The following is a 19,224-nucleotide window of genomic DNA, read 5'->3' as shown; positions in this document are numbered from 1 at the left end:
CACCTGCTTGTCTAGGCCCGCAAATGCGATAACCTCCTTGGCCACCTTGGCGTAAGCTGGGTTCATCTCCAAAGTGATCAGGCGGGACCCAGGCGCCAGAAGCCTTCCCATGCGCACGGCTGAGTACCCGCAGTATGTGCCAAGCTCCAAAACTGTGCCGGGGTTTGTCTCCAGGACCACCTTGTCCACAATCTTCCCTGCAAGGAAACCAAAGTTCAGTGATCTCTACAGAGTGTCAAGAAAACATTGCCTTTTTTTCCTCTATGACAAGTAGGTGACATATGGATGAAGTATCTCTGCCTTGTCCCTCCCCATCTTTATCTTGGGATCTAGAGAAAGCCATGAGTATGTACTGGAAGCTTCAGTTGAGAACTCTGTCAGCTCCTCTCCCATCAATGGGACAAAGATGAGGCTTCAGTCTGAAGCACCATCAGGGTCTCCCATCCTTTGAATACACAAGTGGCTTCACTTCCCACACTGCCATTGACTCCTCTGGGCTTTAAATGAGCTGTGGACAGCCCTCCAGCACTGTCTGGGTCTCCGTCTCTTCTGTTCTTGGGGCAGAGAGGGCTTCACTCCCTAGTACTGCCAGGACTGATGGGAAATCCCATTTTAACTCCTTTGGAGCCCTTAAATGGGGCTACCAATCCCATCTGAATTTTGAGTCCCATGGGAATACCAGGGATCTGGTTTTTTTTTTTTAAAGCTGTGGGAGAAACTAAATGGGACACTGAGGAATTACCTGGGACTGAGTGTGGTATTCCTAATTTCCTCAGTAACCCCTTGTTTCTGAGGCGTTTCTCAGGATCCCTTTACTCCCAACCCCTTCACCCTCTACTCCCACCCCTCCACCGGAGTTACCAGTACCACTGGTATCAGTAAACCCGGAGAGAGGAGGGGAAACCAGACACAAATGCAGAGACCTCTTCTTAAGGCTTTTGATGTCTCTATACAGAGAGGTTTAGTCCCAGCTCTGTCAGTCCCTCACCTGCACAGGTGAAGCCCGGACAGTGCTTTTCATCGCCCAATGCTGGCAGTATCTCTTCATATCTCTGATAATACAGAGCACATCACTCTCTTGGCGATAAAACGAGCTTCAGTCTGCAGCATCATTAGTTCCGAAGCAATACTAGAGGCTTTGATTCTGTGTCTTCAGACCCAGAGAATTCATTAACAGCCAATTAATGCACTCATCTGAAGCAGCTTGTACCTTTCTCACCGCCCACGTTCATGGCCCATTCCACTGTGCCGCAGAACCGGTCTATGGTGTCCACCACATTGTTGGCATCTCCGCGTGTGCCGTTCTTCTGAAGGTATTGCAGCAAGCGTTCTGGTCGTGTCCGGCCTGTCACGAAGTCTTGGAACCTCTCATTTAAATTGTCGTGCCACCAGAGAGCCCACTTGCCATCAGTCCGGACCTTCTGCCGCACCAGGAGAAACGCAAGGGTCAAGGCAACCAACACAGCGGCTGCCACATACAGCATGGTGCCAATGTCCTAGGAAGAGAAGTCCATAGTTAGATCTTCAAAACATGTTCAGCGCGAACAGCAGTGCAAGCTTCCCTCACCCACAGCATGTTCATCATAGAGAACAGCAGTGCAAGCTTCCCTCACCCACAGCAGGTACATCACAGAGAACAGCATTTCAAACTTTCTTCACACACAACAGGTTCATCAAGGCAACAGCAGTGCAAGCTTCCCTCGCATGCAGCAGGTTACTCAGACATCGGTGTAAGCTTCCCTCACACAGCAGGTTCATCACAGACAACAGCAGTGCAAGCTCCCCTCATGCACAACAGGTTCAATACAGGCAGCAGTGCAAGCTTTCTTCACAAACAGGTTCAACACAGAGAACAGTGGTGCAAGCTTCCCACTCAGACAAGAGGTTCATCATAGAGAACAGCAGTGCAAGCTTCCCTCACACAGAGGAGGTTCATCACAGAGAAGAGCAATGCAAGCTTCCCTCACATGCAGGTTCATCACAGACTACAGCAGTGCAAGCTCCCCTCATGCACACCAGGTTCAATACAGACAGCAGTGCAAGTTTTCTTCACACACAAAAGGGTCAATACAGAGAACAGTGGTGCAATCTTCCCTCTCACACAGGAGGTTCATCATAGAGAACAGCAGTGCAAGCTTCCCTCACACACAGGAGGTTAATCACAGAGAAGAGCAATGCAAGCTTCCCTCACATGCAGGTTCATCACAGACAACAGCAGTGCAAGCTCCCCTCATGCACACCAGGTTCAATACAGACAGCAGTGCAAGTTTTCTTCACACACAAAAGGGTCAATACAGAGAACAGTGGTGCAATCTTCCCTCTCACACAGGAGGTTCATCATAGAGAACAGCAGTGCAAGCTTCCCTCACACACAGGAGGTTCATCATAGAGAACAGCAGTGCAAGCTTCCCTCACGCACAACAGGTTCAACACAGACAGCAGTGCAAGGCTTCTTCACACACAACAGGTTCCACAAAGACAACAGCAGTGCAGGCTTCCCTGATGCACAACGAGTTCAACACAGGCAGCAGTGCAAGCTTTCTTCACACACAACAGGATCAACAAAGGCAACAGCAGCGCAAGCTTCCCTTACGCACAGGAGGTTCATCTTAGAGAACAGCAGTGCAAGCTTCCATCACACACAGTAGGTTCATTTAAGAGAACAGCAGTGCACAGTGTCTTCACACACAGTAGGTTCGTCATAGAGAATAGTGGTGCAAGCTTCCCTCACACACAGAAGATTCCAAATGAACAGCAGTGCAAGCTTCCCTCACACACAGCAAGTTCATCTTGTTTCCCTGACACAAAGCAGGTTCACCACAGATAGCAGCAGTGCAGGCTTCCCTCACACACAGCAGGTTCATCAGCGAGAACAGCAGTGTAAGCTTCCCTCACACACAGCAGGTACAACACAGAGAACAGCAGTTCAAGCTTCTCTCACACATGAAGTTCATCACAGACAACTGCAATGTAAGCTTCCCTCACACACACACACACACACATAGGAGGTTCATCATAAAGGACAGCAGTGCAAGCTTCCCTAACACTCAGCAGGTTCATCAAAGAGAACAGCAGTGCAAGCTTCCCTCACACACAGCAGGTACAACACAGAGAACAGCAGTGCAAGCTTCTCTCACACACAACAGATTCATCAAGGCAACAGCAGTGGAAGCTTCCCTCACACACAACAGGTTCATCACAGACAACAGCAGTGGAAGCTTCCCTCACACACAACAGGTTCATCACAGACAACAGCAGTGGAAGCTTCCCTCACACACAACAGGTTCATCACAGACAACAGCAGTGGAAGTTTTCTTCACACACAACAGGACATGATGTGCATGCATTTTCGCACAACATGGACAACAATGGCAGAAGCAGTGCAAAGTTTCCATACACTAGACGAGTACAGCTGATGCAACTACGGTGCAAGCATCCCTCACACAATGAACAGATTCCGTGCAAGAAGCAGCTCTGCATGCATCTTCACACAGATAACATGTGTAGCAAAGTGGGGAGCTGGTCAGGTTCCCTCATACAACGTAGAGTGTAGCAATGCAAGGAGTATTCATAAATGTACAGTACAGGCATCAGCAGTGGAAGCACCTTCACCACAACAGGTTCATCACAGGGAACAGCAGTGCAAGCCTCCCTCACACACAGGCGGTTCATCACAGATAACGGTGCAAGCTTCCCTCACACAATGCAAGCTTCCCTCACACAAGCCTCACACGTACAGCGATGGTGGCATCAGTGTACGCTACATGACAATATGGACACGGACATGAATATTGCCTGACACAACTAAAAGGCACACACAAAAACATAAGTGTAGCAGAGGCAGCAGCATGCCTCACGACACACAAATGGCCCAGGAAGCAGCACAGATCTAACAGGTAGCGTATACTTCTGTGCTCTCGCTAGGCGCAATGCAGCACATCAAGGCTCTCACTCCAAAGTGGACTCTCATTTTAAAACTTTATTTGAAGCTGTATTAAACAAAGTCCAGAAGAGAGGGGCCCTCAATCTCGAATCTCCGAGGTTTAGTGGGCATGAGCTTGTGTTTGAATGTTTACCAGCAATGCTTCAAAACACATCTTCACCAAATAATATCACACAGATTGTTCCAGTAGTATAACTTGACAGCAACATACTGCCACTCTTGTCAAACTCATGTTATTACTAGACGCCTTTAGATGAAAACTGCCAGACACCTAAACACCTACACAGACACTAGACAAAGACATTACAAGAAACCTTTAGATGAAAACTGTCAGACACCTAAAAACCTACACAGACACTAGACAAAGGCATTACTGGAGACCCTTAGATGAAAACTGTCAGACACCTAAAAACCTACACAGGTGCTAGACAAAGGTATTACTAGAAACCTTTAGACGAAAACTGCCAGACACTGAAAAACTACACAGACACTAGACAAAGGCATTACTAGAAACCTTTAGACAAAAACTGCCAGACACTGAAAAACTGCACAGACACTAGACAAAAGGTATTACTAGAGGCCTTTAGATGAAAGCTGTCAGAAACCTAAAAAACTACACAGCTGCTAGACAGAGGTATTAATAGAAGCCTTTACATGAAAAGTTCCTGACACCTAAAAACCTACAGAGCTGCAACACAAAGGTTTCATTAGAAGTCTTTAGATAAAAACTGCTGTAATGAAAAACCTACACAGCCGCTAGACAAAGGCATTACTAGACACCTTTAGATGAAAACTGTCAAACACCTAAAAACCTACACAGCTACTAGACAAAGATTACTAGAAGCCTTCAGATGAAAACTGCCAGACACCTAAAACCCTGCACAACTGCTAGACAAAGGTATTACTAACAGCCTTCAGATTAAAACTGCCAGACACATAAAAACCTACACAGGTGCTAGACAAAGGTATTACTAGAAGCCTTCAGGTGAAAACTGCCAGACACCTAAAACCCTGCACAGCCTCTAGACAAAGGTATTACTAACAGCCTTCAGATTAAAACTGCCAGACACCTAAAAACCTACACGGGTGCTAGACGAAGATATTACTAGAAGCCCTTAGATGAATACTGCCGGACACCTAAAAACCTTGCAGCGTGTGAAGGCGACTAATTCAATGACTAGAGACAGACACTCTTTACTTCCTCCCCATGTGCTCATCTAAGTGTCCTCTTGGACAGGCCCTCTCTTTGTTGTTCTGGCCAGATAAGCGAGTTTTCTCTTTGCCCCCAGCCTATGCTGCACTGCTGTCCTACTGATAACTGTTAGTGGGGGGCAGTGTGAAGAGCTTAAATGGTCACGTAAAGTTACTGCAGTTGAACTGACAGAAGGGTGAAAATGACCCAGTAATGGTGGAGTTTATTTGCATTTGCCAATACATTTGCTAAAATTCTGTATCTATTATATTTAGTTATAGGGCCCTTCAACCCAGCCCACTTGATCTATTGGTCAGCTGTTGTGTCATTCACATTTTCCACCCACCCACTACAGTGCAGGCAATAGGTGAGCTTAGCCACACACAAAGTAGTTTGGTTCAACGCCAGGAACTACCATGGTAATATGTGCCTTTTTTAGGCTAGAAATATTTTTTTATTTTTAACTATTTTTTTTTTTATATTAGCAAGGGTCTGGTAGTTCCCCCAACAAAACCATTTTATAAAAACCATGACTGAACAAAACAAGTATTAACAAAGCCAAAATGCTGTCTGCTAACACCAAACTTATTAGCTTTGTAAGTGCTTGTTTACGTCTTCTATTTGACTTAGGGGTGTCATCCAAAATCTGTGCCAGGGCCAGAGGCTCTGATTATGCTTCTCTTTTCTTTAATTCTAACTTCAGCTGCCAGTCGCAATAAAGTAAAAACAAAACTACATACCCATCTGTCACTGTACACATAACATTCCCAAATCACAGGAGAGTAACCCCTATAAGAGCATCATACCATCATATTGTGCTTTCTTTCTTTGTTGCTTCACAGGCCGATAAGTGTTTTTATTCTCTACTATAGATTATCCCATAGTGTTACATCTTATTGAAATACTTGCGCCAGTGATTTGTGTTATTGTTATACGCGCGTTAAAGTATACCATATGCGATTCACTTGCATTGCTCATTATTTCAGTGTGTGAGCTTTTTGATTTTTACATGGCATTTTTTTTAGCATGTGTGCATTTGTGTGTTAATACCCAGGAACGCTAACCCGTGCGCTTACCCTTCTATCGCATGCATCTTCAGACGCCCTCCTTCCTGTTTTTGGAGCGGCTGGCAAACTTTAGCCACCACGTACTGCTGCGTGGAGTAGGAGCTAGGATCGGACGCGCCTCCGCACAGTCCTCTTTTGCTGTTCAAGGTTCCCCCTATGCGCGTGCACTGTATCCAAAGCTCTCAGCAAGGATACTACCCTCGATGTAGGGGTGGGTGGTAGCGAGAGACATCCAATGCCACCTTCTACCTCACTCGCTCCAGAGTAGACTGATCCCATTTCAGACGTGGCTCCCGCCGTGGACAACAAGGAGCAACTCAAGACACAGGATATTCTGGTGAGAATAATTCCATTGTCAGAGTTAAAGGGGGAAAGAGTGGGTCTGTTTCTAGACAAGGGGAGACAAATTACTCAACGCCCTTGGGTCTTAGAGACTGTGCAGGACTTCAAACTAGATTTTTACAGGACCCCAGGTAAGATGTGCCCTCCAAGACAAATGTATGTTTCCCAAACAGAACACTCTTTTATAGGCTCAGAAATCCAACACTTGCTAAACAAAGGAGCAATAGGTTTTCTACGTTCCACCCCAAGGGTTTAATCAGTCCTATTTTTTGTGTATAAAAGAAAGGGGGCAGTTATCGTCTTGCACTAAACCCTTAAAGACTTTAACATCTGGATTTTATACAAAATGGAGGGTATTCGCATGCTAAGAGATGTCCTAGAGGAGGGTGACTGGATGGTCTGCCTGGCCCTGGAGGAAGCTTACCTTTCTGTTCCCATTTTTCCTCCACACCGGAGATTCCTGCAATTCCAATGGCAAGACCACTGTCTGGAATTCCAATGTCTTCCGTTCGGACTGTCCTCAGACCCCTGGTGCTTCACCAAATTGATGAAACCAGTAGTGGAGTCCCTCAGAGCGAGAGGGGTCCGTCTGACTGTATATCTGGACGACCTTCTTTTAATGGCACGAGATCCTCAGACCCTCTTATGTCATCTCTCTTGGACCATCAAAACTACTTCAACACCCAGAAATCTCTAATGACACCTTCTCCACCAATAGAAATCCTGGGTTTCCAGATAGACTCAGTCTGCACCCACTCGATTCTTCCCTCTCAGAAAATTTGCATCATCAAGAAAGAATTGAGGTTTGCGTTATCCATCAGACTGTATCATTGAAATCCATCACAAGGATAGTGGGACTTTTGGCCTTTTTGATTCAGGCTATTTTTCTGGGTCCCCTCCATTACCAAGCTCTTCAGAGACTAAAGATCCAACATCTACAAAAGGGCCTTTATTACTCAGAATAGGTCTCTCTATCGGAGAAACCCAGAACAGAAATTCTGTGGTGGTTGAATCACATGGTGTCCAGGAATGGTAACGCTATTTTAGGCAAATCTCCGGAAATAGTGATAGAGTCCAATGGGAGCTGGTGGGGCTGGGGAGTGAAATGCGGATCTCTCTTGACAGGGAGACGCAGGTAAGAAGCAGAGCTGGGTCTCTACATCAATTGCCTGGAACTTCTGGTGGGTTCCTTTGCCATCAGGAGCCTCCCCCCTCCCAAGAAAACAATTGCTGCATATTGATGCAGATGTACAACATCTCTGCAGTTTGATATGTCAACAAACTTGGAGGGACAAAATCTCATCTCCTAGAGGAAATCGCCAAGGATGTTTGGCACTTTTGCTTCAGCCATCACATTTCCATTACAGCAGAACATCTCCCAGGCAAGAGGAATCTGATAGCGCACTGGAACTCCCCTTATCTACGGGACTCCAGTGACTGGAAACTGGATAATTTGCTATTTCTGCAACTCCTTGGATTTTGGGGCCCATGAGAAGTGGACTTCTTCATCTCGCTTCTATTGACAACTGGTCAAGCTTTTCATTTGGCGTCCAGACCCAGAGGCCATTTCTTCAGTACTGATCTCAGTTCCGGGGTAATGCTTTCCCCCCGTTCCTGATGATTCCCAGAGTCCTAACGCAACTCAGATGGCAGAAGTCAGAGATCATTCTTATTCTGACGTTCTGGAGGGCTCAACCGTGGTTCCCAGTAGCCCTGCCTCTAGCCTGTGCTCCTCCAGTTCTTCTCCCTGTCCATCAAGATCTTCTCTTGAATCCAGATGGCCTTCCTCATCCCCCTAATCCTCTCAGGCTAGCTTTGGTTTATGGCTTGGGAGGTTTAAGGAAAAGATGGCATTCACCACACAATTTGCAACAGGGTGCAGACTTCATGAGACAAGCATGGGCCATGGTACCCACAAACGTTATGCCTCTGCTTGGAACATATGGAGTAGCTGGTGTAATAAATGGGGTGTCGATCCTATGGGGATCAATTTCCCATCTTAGCACATAGGACAGTGAATGATTTCAGATTTGCAATTTCTGCTGGCCACCTCCTAGTCGCTGATAAACTCTTGGGTGAACATCCATTGGTTGTCAAATTGATAAGAGGTATTTGTATGACCAAATCTGCCAAACCTAAGTATTCTTCTCTTTCGGGTGTTAATATTGTACAAAAGTTCTTGGAACAATGGCCAGCAAATAGATACGTCACGCAAACAAATTTCAGTCAAATTGACAATGATATTATACTTAATCTCATGTAAGAGGGTATCAGATGTTTATGCTCTAGATCTGGCAGGTATAACTTTTTCCCCAGAAGGTGTGGCGTTCACCTTTACTCGTCGTACCAAAACCAATACCAGGTCAGTAACTTAGCCAATTTTTCCAGACAATCCTCAATTATGTGAGGTTCAATGTCTGAAGGATTTCAAGGCAATGACGTGTGCTGGGAAAAGATGCAGGTGGCCAGTTACTTATTGCTTTGCAAAAACCTTTTAAACCTGTATCTGCAGCTTCTTTAGCAAGATGGATGAGATGGTTATTAGCTGAAGCTGGTATTGACACTTCAGTTTTTGAAGCTCACTCCTCTAGATGAGCCACGGCTTTAAAATCTTATTCTCTAGGTTCTTGCTTAGAGGACAAAATGAGAGCTGCAGACTGGTCTTCTGAAATCTAAGTTTCAGAAATTCTATTATTAACCTATTGTTGATGTGGCGTCTTTGATGTTGAGACAGCCCTGAACAAGCATAATCAGAGCCTTCGCTCCAGACATAGAATAAAAAAATGTCTAGCTTACGCAACAAGATCAATGTTGAGATCTATTCGAACTGTTGGTGAATATACCTTAATCTGATTGGAATATTCAACACTTAGGAGACTTTATTCACAAAAAAGAGGACATAATATGGTGGCATGATACTCTTATAGGGGTTACTCTCCTGTGATTGGGGCATGTGACGCGTATACAGTGACAAATGGGTAACGTGGTTTTGTTTTTACTTTATTGCGATTGGCAGCTGAAGTTAGAAGTAAATAAATGAGAAATATAATTCTCGCTTTTCAGAAAATCACATGTTTATGTTAGGGAACAAAGTTGTACATTTACACAACAATAACATCTTGTATTTGGGACATATCTAGTGTTTTTAGTCAGCATTACGAGTTGATAGGAACATTTTAGTATATATTTGATGCTTATCTGTGAGTGATGGTTTGTTTACTTGGAGACATATCGTTGCCGTTATGACAAAGGGCCTGATTTAGAATTTGGCGGACGGGTTACTTCGTCACACACACGACGGATATTCCATCTACCTTACTACAATTTCCGTAGGATATGATGGGATCGTAATACGGTGGATAGAATATCCATTACGATTCCGACAGACTAACCCCATCCGCCAAACACTAAATCAGGCCCAAAGTTTCCTTTTTGTAATAAATAACTTTCTGGCTACTACAGAGGCCATTTTATGACTCAGATGGGGGAATTTTCCTATCTGTGTTAATAGCTGCCCATCTCTTTACTACCGCTATCTAGATGCATCTCTCCGAGACATGAGTACACTACATTTGTGGTGCCTGAGCCTGAAATATTTCTGTAGTTTGAGTCTCTGCTGTTTGCCTAACCTGGAGGGCCAGCCCTACTTTCAAAAGACTGAAATTCTGACAGCTCCTTACAATTCAATTTTTCTAAACATTTTGGGGGCCATTCACAAACTCCATTTTGTTGTACGTTTAGTACTATTACAACAGTACTTCTAAAGTACTACAAAGTACTATTCACAAACCAATGAGTGTAAGCCTGATCTTTTCTACAGAGAGATCCTCACTCATGTAAGTTTACTACTTAATAGTGAGTGTGGGAGGGACCAAGGGGAGTGGTTAAAAAATTGGGCATACTTACTACAAAACAGTAATCATCGCGGGGGAAGATCTCTGTACAGTAAAGTATAGGTAAGAAACTCCCTATACTTTACCACAAATGGATGTACACTCCAGTGGCTGAGGTTTACCTATGATAAAGGTTTAGGCAAAAATGTAAGTTTTTTTTTTAAACATAGGCAAAGTTAGAAAAAAAATACATTTTATTTTATGTATTATTGTAAGTTAATTGTGTACATTTTAAATGTAGAACAAAATAAATGCTACAGCATTAACTTAATTTTGAATTAAATCTTTAATTTAAAACATTTTAAACATTATTTTGCGTTAGAGTAAATTCAAAAATAAATTCCCAAAGTAAAAAAAAATGTTTTATTATGCATTAATAGTTGTTAAAAATCTTATATAAAATGAATTTAAATTAAGTTAATTATATTTTATTAATATTATCATTACATTTAATTGTGAGGTTGTTAAAATATTTTAGAATTAAATAATACATTTGTGTTCTGTTTGAAACCTTCTCTTAACATTAAACTATATGTATTCATATTTGTAACTATTTTAAATATGTCCATAAAATTGAATATTATTTCCAGTGGGGTTCTGTTTTAAGTCCCTACTTCCATGAGTTTCCATGGGAGGGTGCTGCAGTACTGGTAGTTGGCCATGGGTGGTGCTGAACCTATCACTGTTTGTTTTTGGCGCTAGTAACTCACACTCATACAATCTGCCTCCGTCCCTCGTTTCATGGGCTGGAAACACAAAAGTCTACACTTTTGAATAACTTTACAGCTTAAGAGTGAATTGAACACGTACATTACCCGGAAGTGTAAGTTACCTTTGAGAACAGCTCCTGCATCAAAGTCGATGCTCAGTAATATTACAGGACTAGAAAGCTCCTCGAAAGATAGAGGATGGGAAAATGAAAGTCACCATCAATTAAATGCATTAGACGCTTAGAAAAATGAAAGAACATCATGTCACAAGGCAGACTATGTATAGCAGTGGGTCGCAGGTTTCTGGGAGTCATGTGCAAACTGGAGACCTTTGGAATATAAGCTGAGCTCAGCAATAGACAAGCCTTCCAAGCTGTGAAAAACACAATGAATTGTGGGCCTTACTGCCAAAGAAATGAAGTGCGGCTCTATCTGTGGCCAAGAAAATCAGCTGACACCGAAAAGGGAAAACCAGCGGACAATACCCAGCAAAAGGCTGCTTAGGACAAACCAGAAATCATTTATGAAACAAAACAAGCATAGGCAAAGCCAGTAGGTTTTGCCTCTGCAAGATATATTGGTTTTATGAATGGGCAGACAGCGATGAAGTGGAGGGAGATGTGTGAGAGATGCAGATGGGGGATTTCTACCAGAACAAGCTTGTAGACAGCCCACCCTAGAGATGTGATGCAGGTCTCTGGCGAGGACCAGCCCGGTGATGGAGCAGGTCACCATGTCTGGGTGGGGGTTGTTCATGCTCTTTACAGAGTAGACTGCTTGGCCGTAGTGGGCATCACAGTGTCATATGTGTTGTTTGCCTAATTCTGTGGTGGTCACACTGTCAGTTCTTGAATCTTGTCGGGTTTCATATTTTGTATTGGCGTGCACGTTTGCGAAGGGTGGTAATTGGTACCACTAGGCTGTAAATGATGGTCTGAACGTGTAGTAGACTTACGTATGTATTTGTGTTTGGGCGCCTGGGGACGCTCACTTTGGTCCCCTGCAGGTTTGTGGCTGTGCACTGAATGTGCACGCCATGCTGCACGAATGTGTGGAATGAGCACCCTCTCTTAGTGTGTGAAGTTTGTTTGGTGAGTTTGATGGTAGTGAGAATGTGCTATTTATATACTGGCCTTCTGGTTTATTGAGATGAGAGCGTGGGATGTCCTGTTCCCAGCTCCAAGTTGTTGGTTGGCATGGGTAAGGGGCACAACTCTCTAGGCACGTGTTTTATTTTTATTTTTAAATGTGGCAACTTCCCAGAATGCAGCATATTCAGGAGTGTGTTTGTGTTGCCCCATGATGAGATGAGTGTGCACATCTCTCGTGGATCAGGTGCCCTGGTACCAAGTCCCACAGCTGCTATGGGGGCGCTGCCCCCAATATGGTTGTGTTATTGTGTCCATGTCAGTGTTGCTTTGCCTCTGCTTCGGTCTGTCTTTTCATATACTTTTCACCTCTCTTTTGGGCTTTGCTTTGGTTGCTTTATGTGGGCATCCTTAAACAGTAGAGTGTACTTCATGGTTTAATTACTGGTGCCTATTTTATATTTTTCCAGCATTCCATGCCCTGGATTTTGGAGGTAAGTTTGACCACTTTCTATTGGCTTCTTGTGATTTTTTTATTTCTCATTTCTCTTTTAAGCTCGTGTTCACTATAAAAAAAATAGTTGGGTCATTTTTTTGGTTTGTCTGTGTTTTTGTGAGTTTTTCACTGTTATATGCAGTACACTATATGTAATATAGCAATAGCAAGCAAAAATGGGAAATTAGAAAGTTCAAACAAATCCTGTATATAGTCTACTGTTTGGGTTGGTTTCTATTCCCTCTTTTTAACACAAAATTCTTTCCATTTTTTGGATCACTGTTATAGCAGGTTTTTATTAATTCGTTTGTAGTATCCGTTCTGAAGCATTCTGTTTTTTACAACTAAGGTGAAATCTAATTTATGTTTTTTTTTTTAAACCTGTGCCCTTCACTGGAAAAGAAAGTATTTGGGCATTTTGATTCTGGATTTTTTTCCTTGTATATTTTCCCCTTGCAGTAAACGTGTTTCTCAGACGCCTGCTGCAGCATCGCAGTGGGACATGGCGTCCACTGCTGAGCTGGAGTCCGAGGCGGACACGGAGGGCTCTGACAGCATCTTCGCAGGTCCCGCAGAGCCCTCCCGGGTGACGCGCGCGGCAGGGATAGGGGCCCTCCAGCCCACCCTCTCTCTCAGAGCTGTGCCCTGCAGCACGGGCAGAGGGGACCTGGGTGGGTTGCTCCAGATGGACTCCAGCCTGTTGCCCCATTCACGGGTGCTGCCGGTCGCTCTACGGACACAGACAGCTTCACTTCCGTGGAGTTTTACAACCTCCTTGGCTCGATGGGTTTCTTGGTGGGAAGGTTGTTCCAACCACCCTCCATGGTGATCAGCGCATGGGGCAGAGCAGGGGCAGGGATCGGCCCCATGCCAGAGAGCACCCGTGGCCTCCACCAGTGTTCCCGGGGGTCTCGCCCTTCTGATGGGGGGGTACAATGGAGACACATTGCAGTGCGTGCCAGGGCCGTCTGAGGTCACGAACAGAGGCGTTTCACTGACACGCCAGGCCCTTCCCGGAGCTCATCCGACAGTCATCGGATGCTTGAAGCTCCCCCAGTGTTGGATGACTCTACAGTGCGACTCGTTGACTCTTGTGCTCCTGTGCAGAATGCATATGTGGGCGAGTCCTTGCTTCTGTTCAGGGGGCAGCTGCAGGTAGAGGGGCACCAGTGTGGAGCCCGGTGTGCCCCCGTTGTACCACTTGTGTGTAAGCTACACTGGTTACACTCACATTCTTCGAGTTTACCCTGGGAGACTCCAGCTCTTCACCCTCGAATTGCCCCAAATCCTTCAAGGCCAGTGGGGAAATTGTTTGGGATCTTCTGCGTCCTCTTTAAACAAGCATTGGCAAAGCCAATAAATTTTGCCAATGCAAGATCTATTGTCTTTGTCAATGTTAGTATTACTATTGTTTTAGAGTACAGGGGTGGGGGTGTTGGGTTAACACAGCTAACGCATGGGGATAGCAGAGCTGCCAACCTTGGAACTGGAGACCCAGGTTTGAGTGTCGGCGTTGGCAGCATCCTGTGATCCTGGGCAAATCAAGTGGAAGACACTATGGGGGATAGACTGGGTCCTCTGGCAACTTTCTGGGAACTGGCCGGAATCTGGTGAGCGGTTGCAGCGATCCACAAGCGGCCATTAACGATGCACAGCCTCCTGCTGTCCTGTGATATGGGATACACACCGCAGGGACACACACATGCAGGCCTGGATTATCAGCGGGACGGAGGCGAACACGGTGGTACGGACCTGTTTGGAGCAGAAACCAGTAAGCATGCCTGTGGTGCATTACACCAACTGTGACCAACCTAGAGGCTGGGTACGCATGGATGGCTCCCCCCTCTGAAGGAAACTGGATAGCGCCCAGTGGCCAGCAGTGCTGGGCTCAGGCGCTGAGGTCAAACAAAGTCCCTTAAAGAGGGGCACCTCTAGGTATTTGTGGTGTCACGTGACAATTACTCCTTGTCCCATCCCAACATCTGAATGTTTTAGGACAGTGGTTCCCAACCTGTGGTCCGGGGACCCCTGCGGGGTCCGTGACTGCTTTGAAAATGTATTAATTTTAAGAGATTAGGTCCCAGCTTTCAGTAAAGACTCAGTGGGGGGTTGCGGCGGCGATTCCAATAATGATTCAGTGGGGGTCCCTGGGTTCCAGAATTGATAAAGTGGGGGTCCACAGAAGTCAAAAGGTTGGGAACCACTGTTTTAGGAGGTGTTGTCTGTTGCAATAAGTGCTCTGTAGAAAAGGCTATATCACTGTTGATCCAGGCCCACTTTTCATAAACCATATACCCTATGGAAAGAATGAGTCTGTCACGAGACTTACGGGGAAACAGCAGGACAGAATGAACATCCACTGTGCAGTTTTATCCATCTATTTGCTTAATCTTTAGACAAAAAAAAACTTTGAGCTGGAGAACTTTAACATAAATACTATTGAAATGTAATGTAACTAGACCATTGTAAAATCATCATTTGTTTTTATAATATGTTATGATGCGTGGTGTCCCAGATACCACTAAACATTATTATAAAATGTGGAACCCAGAGGCAAGAAACCCACCGTGTACATTGATACCAAATTCATAAGAATCAATCAGCCTTATTTTGGAGACTCAGAACAACAGGAAATACTTTTGCAACCAGGAGAGATGAAAGTTCTTAAAGTGTTCTTAAAGTGTTCTGACGTCAATGTATGGCATGTTTATCAGGCGCGGATCACGTGGGAAAGACACTGTTACAGAATAGTTGGTAATTCTGAACCATTACAACCTATGGCCTCCCCTCAGTCATGGACAACATGTCTCAAAATGTAATCTTGCCAACAGAAAGTCACGTGCTCGCAAAGCCCGGCCTGTAATCAACATACAATTGCATCAGCAGCGAAATCTTTCGTGTTAGGTAAGAATACACACATATCCCGGTAGCATGCAAAGAAGGTCCAATAAGTACATTTAAAAAACAGAAAAGAGTTCTTATTTGCAAACAATGCTACAAAACAGTATTTCGTTCTTCCTGAATCAGGTGGCGAAGCCCAGAAGGCATCCTTGTGTCTCACAGCATCTGCGTTGCTGTATCTTACCCCCTGCATGTTTGTGCACACTGCGCGAGGCCCACAGCAGCAAAGGTACTCGGGCTGCAGTGGTCCCCCCAGGACATGGTTGGGATGCCAGCATGCAGGTTTTGTTTTGCAGCAGGGCTTCTCTTGCAGCGATGCTGTCCAAACCTTAAACATCACCGGCTGTGACACAAAGTTGCACACATTAATTTGTGGGAGCATGTCTTCAAACAAAGTTTAAATTAACCGGAAAATTAAATCCCATTCCTTTGTCTTTGGAGGTGGAAGACTAGATCTCTGAGGAGCATTGAAAGATATGTAAAGCACTGCCACAGACGCACAATATCCCGGAGGTTTTGAAAGCCAGGTTGCAGATAAACCCATTAATGGCATTACAGAGTGATGGGAAATCCTTCGGCTCTTCGCAGAGCTATTGAAAGGAGTCACCGGTGACATGGCAGGGTGGTCCCCATGGAATCTTGGTGAGGTGGTGGGTTAACATGCAGGGGAGAAGAAGCCTTAAATGCAGTGCCGAAATAACACAAAAAATAAAAGAAATAGAATTGTGACGGAAAGATGGATGTCTTAACATATGGAAATGTTGTGTAATTCCCCTTCACGGTCAACACTTCGGCAACGGTTAGTGACATCTCCTCCCTTTAAAAAGTCAGCCAGTTTGTAACAGTGTTTCAAGAATGGTTGTGGTTTTTTTCACATAGTTGTGTAAAGCAAATGCTTTAGCCTTAGGGTTTATATGGTTAAAAACTAAAGCGGTTAAATCACGCTATGGGAATCGCTTAAGTTCAAAATGACTCCAGTTTTGGATTAGAAAATAACAAAGCTACACATGTAGCATGCATGCAGACGCCAAACATGCATAAAAAATAGTGGCAATCACGGTGCCGGAAATGAATTGCTTAATTTGAAAATGACTAACTTCGGTTTAGGAAACAACGGAGCTACACAAATACCATGCATGCAGTTGCCAAACATGCTTAATCCCAAAGAAATAAGTAATGCCATAAAAGGAGGTGGAAAAGTTCAAAGGAAGGAGTACGTGGTCCATGCTCCACTGATAAGAAAACACACAAAGGAAAAGACGAACACAACAGGAAATGGAAGGCTGCAACCAATCGAAAACAAAGTGACAGCATACGAACAAATAGAAAGTAAGGGCGGGCTGCACGCCCCTTTTAAAATTAAGATACAAAAGACATCTAAAGCTCAGCATAAGTGCTGAGTGGCAAAACCTAAAAATGGGCATCGCTTGTATCTGGACAATTTCAATACAGCAGTTCCGGGAGCTGTTTTCCAGGTGCACTCCTGCTTGAACCACAACCAGGAGCAACTGGAAAGGTTTCTTAAGGAGCTCATGGGAAATAAACTTGAAAGAGGGCAGTGCAATGTTTTGCGTTGCAAAGAATTGTTTTCCATCCAGCTCTGTCACTGAAGGGACGTAGACCTTCTAACACCTACTAACTAACCACCTATCATGATGAGACAACTCTACCAGTACATGTTGACTGCCAGATGGCAGAAGTGCAGAAACCAATTTGTGATCTGGACTACAACAAACCATGGTTGCGGTCACAGAAACAACCAGGTGTTTCAGCCCTACCACACTGCACATATGAGATGCATCTGGTACAAGAAACTAGTAGTGCACTAGTTGCAAATGGAAACATTTGATGCACAACAAGACCAGTGCGCAAGATGCGTTTCCTTGACTTTGAGAAGTCTCTTAGCAAGAGCCTTGTTGGGTTGAAGGTGGAGCTGTACACACAGTTGGAGATTGTCGGTTCGATGACACTTTTCATAACTTATCCTTCCAACAGGGTATTAAGCGACAGTCCAGACGCTGCTGTCCCTAAAATTCTGCCCTGGACTACCCCTAATTTTTTAATTTGTACCACACATAGGACATTTGGGGTTACTCCTTATTAAAAGGAAGGTTTGTGTTAGTGCTCACAGTTCTGCATTTTTATTTTTTATGCTGTTTTTTCCCAATTTTCCTTGAACGGTAACTGAAGAGCTATTTTGATGATGTTGGAGGCGTGACACGGCTGAGTGGTGGACTGAACAATATTGATGAATTTGGGTGACCAGCTTTGCGGTAGTGTAAAGATTGTGTCTTGAGGCAGTGTGTTGTGTTATTAAACGGTGGTACACTTTTGTTGCCAGGGGCCGTGGGAGTGTTGGGTGAGGTGCAGTGTGTGGTGTGAAAGTGCTGAGTGGAAAGTTGTGTTCTCTAGATAACCGCTGAAGTGGATCTGTGGTGGGCGGCATATGGGCGACTGGTCGCTAACTTCAGAAGTGAACAGACAGTAATATGGTTAGTGCCACGTGACATCATTGCTCACCTGGATGTGGTCCGTGTGCCAAACAAACCTTTTTGTAGCTGATAGTCTGTTTTGGTATGAGTGCAATTTTGGCGCTTTTGTAATGTATAAAGTGTGACTCCAGCTTTTCAAAGTAGACTTTTTGATTTTTTGATTTAATGATATACTTGGAAAGTGGAGTAGGCAACACATAGGAAGCCCTAGCACCCCAGGCAATTCTGATGCACACAGACCAAGGGCAATCTGGAGTGTGGTGGCTTTTATGGATTCCAGTATGTTTGCTTTACCCAGAGTACCCTGAAAATGTCAAAGTTTTGACCCAAAATATACATTTGACCATGTTTTGCTAATGGAAATTAGAGGCATTCCTGGCCAACAGCAAATTACTTATCATCCACCATTGCCCCATGTTACTGTGAAATCCTGTACCCTCACATGAGTAGCTGGGCCTAACACACTGGATAGGATTGGGCCAAAACTGTTGAACTTGTGAAGACTACATTGGTTGACACTACATTGACTTCACTCACAAATGTGGCATGATTTTTATTGGAAGATGTGTGGGAACACAGATTAGTACAATATTGGTTATTATCAATTAAATTGCTATCCATTTTTGGATTGCAAATGTAGCCAGTGTGGAAGAAAGAACACATTTTGCTAAATGCTCTCTAACAACATGATAGTAGAAATAACCCAAAATTCGGGGGTGTACAAATAACCATGGTTCCTAAAATCAAAATCTACTGCACATTAAAAAAATGCATACATTTTCTTTGTACCCATGTTTCATTAATTAGATTTTACAATATGATTTAATGTACAGTTGATGCACTATGAAAAAACATGATATTCAGGAGCTCTGTTGTTGGCCGTAGGTATCTGCAACGCTTCATATCACTGCGACTAGGAAAGCCTGACTGACATAACAGTATGTCACACTTGCAAATCTGCCACTGGACAAACGAATTACAGATGAAAACGTTATGAAGCTTACATTTTTCCTCCTGATATTCATTATTTTATTATATTCATTATTTTTTCATTTGCACATTCAGGGACTGATTAAGAGATTATTCCAGCCTGCACCGCC

General features: G+C 44.2%; 1 protein-coding gene across 5 annotated transcripts in view; it reads right to left on the bottom strand.

Annotated features, from left to right (window-relative positions):
• Positions 1-19,224, bottom strand: part of LOC138260995 (catechol O-methyltransferase-like) — a 97,341-nt gene that overhangs the window by 21,057 nt on the left and 57,060 nt on the right. For 3 of the 5 annotated variants that reach the window (XM_069209582.1, XM_069209580.1, XM_069209579.1), the window contains 2 exons: positions 1,211-1,496; positions 4-197 (listed from right to left, as the gene is read on the bottom strand). In XM_069209582.1, coding sequence (XP_069065683.1) covers positions 4-197; positions 1,211-1,484 — 468 coding nt within the window. In that variant the 5' untranslated portion in view covers positions 1,485-1,496. Of the gene's footprint in view, positions 1-3; positions 198-1,210; positions 1,497-10,450; positions 10,560-19,224 lie in introns of all 5 variants that reach the window. The other 2 variants (XM_069209581.1, XM_069209583.1) reach the window with 1 other exon arrangement.

The sequence above is a fragment of the Pleurodeles waltl genome, chromosome 10, assembly GCF_031143425.1.
Source record: "Pleurodeles waltl isolate 20211129_DDA chromosome 10, aPleWal1.hap1.20221129, whole genome shotgun sequence".
In the NCBI taxonomy this organism is placed as follows: Eukaryota; Metazoa; Chordata; class Amphibia; order Caudata; family Salamandridae; genus Pleurodeles; species Pleurodeles waltl.
Note: the sequence above shows the minus strand (reverse complement) of the source record. Positions and strands in the feature narration are given on the sequence as shown.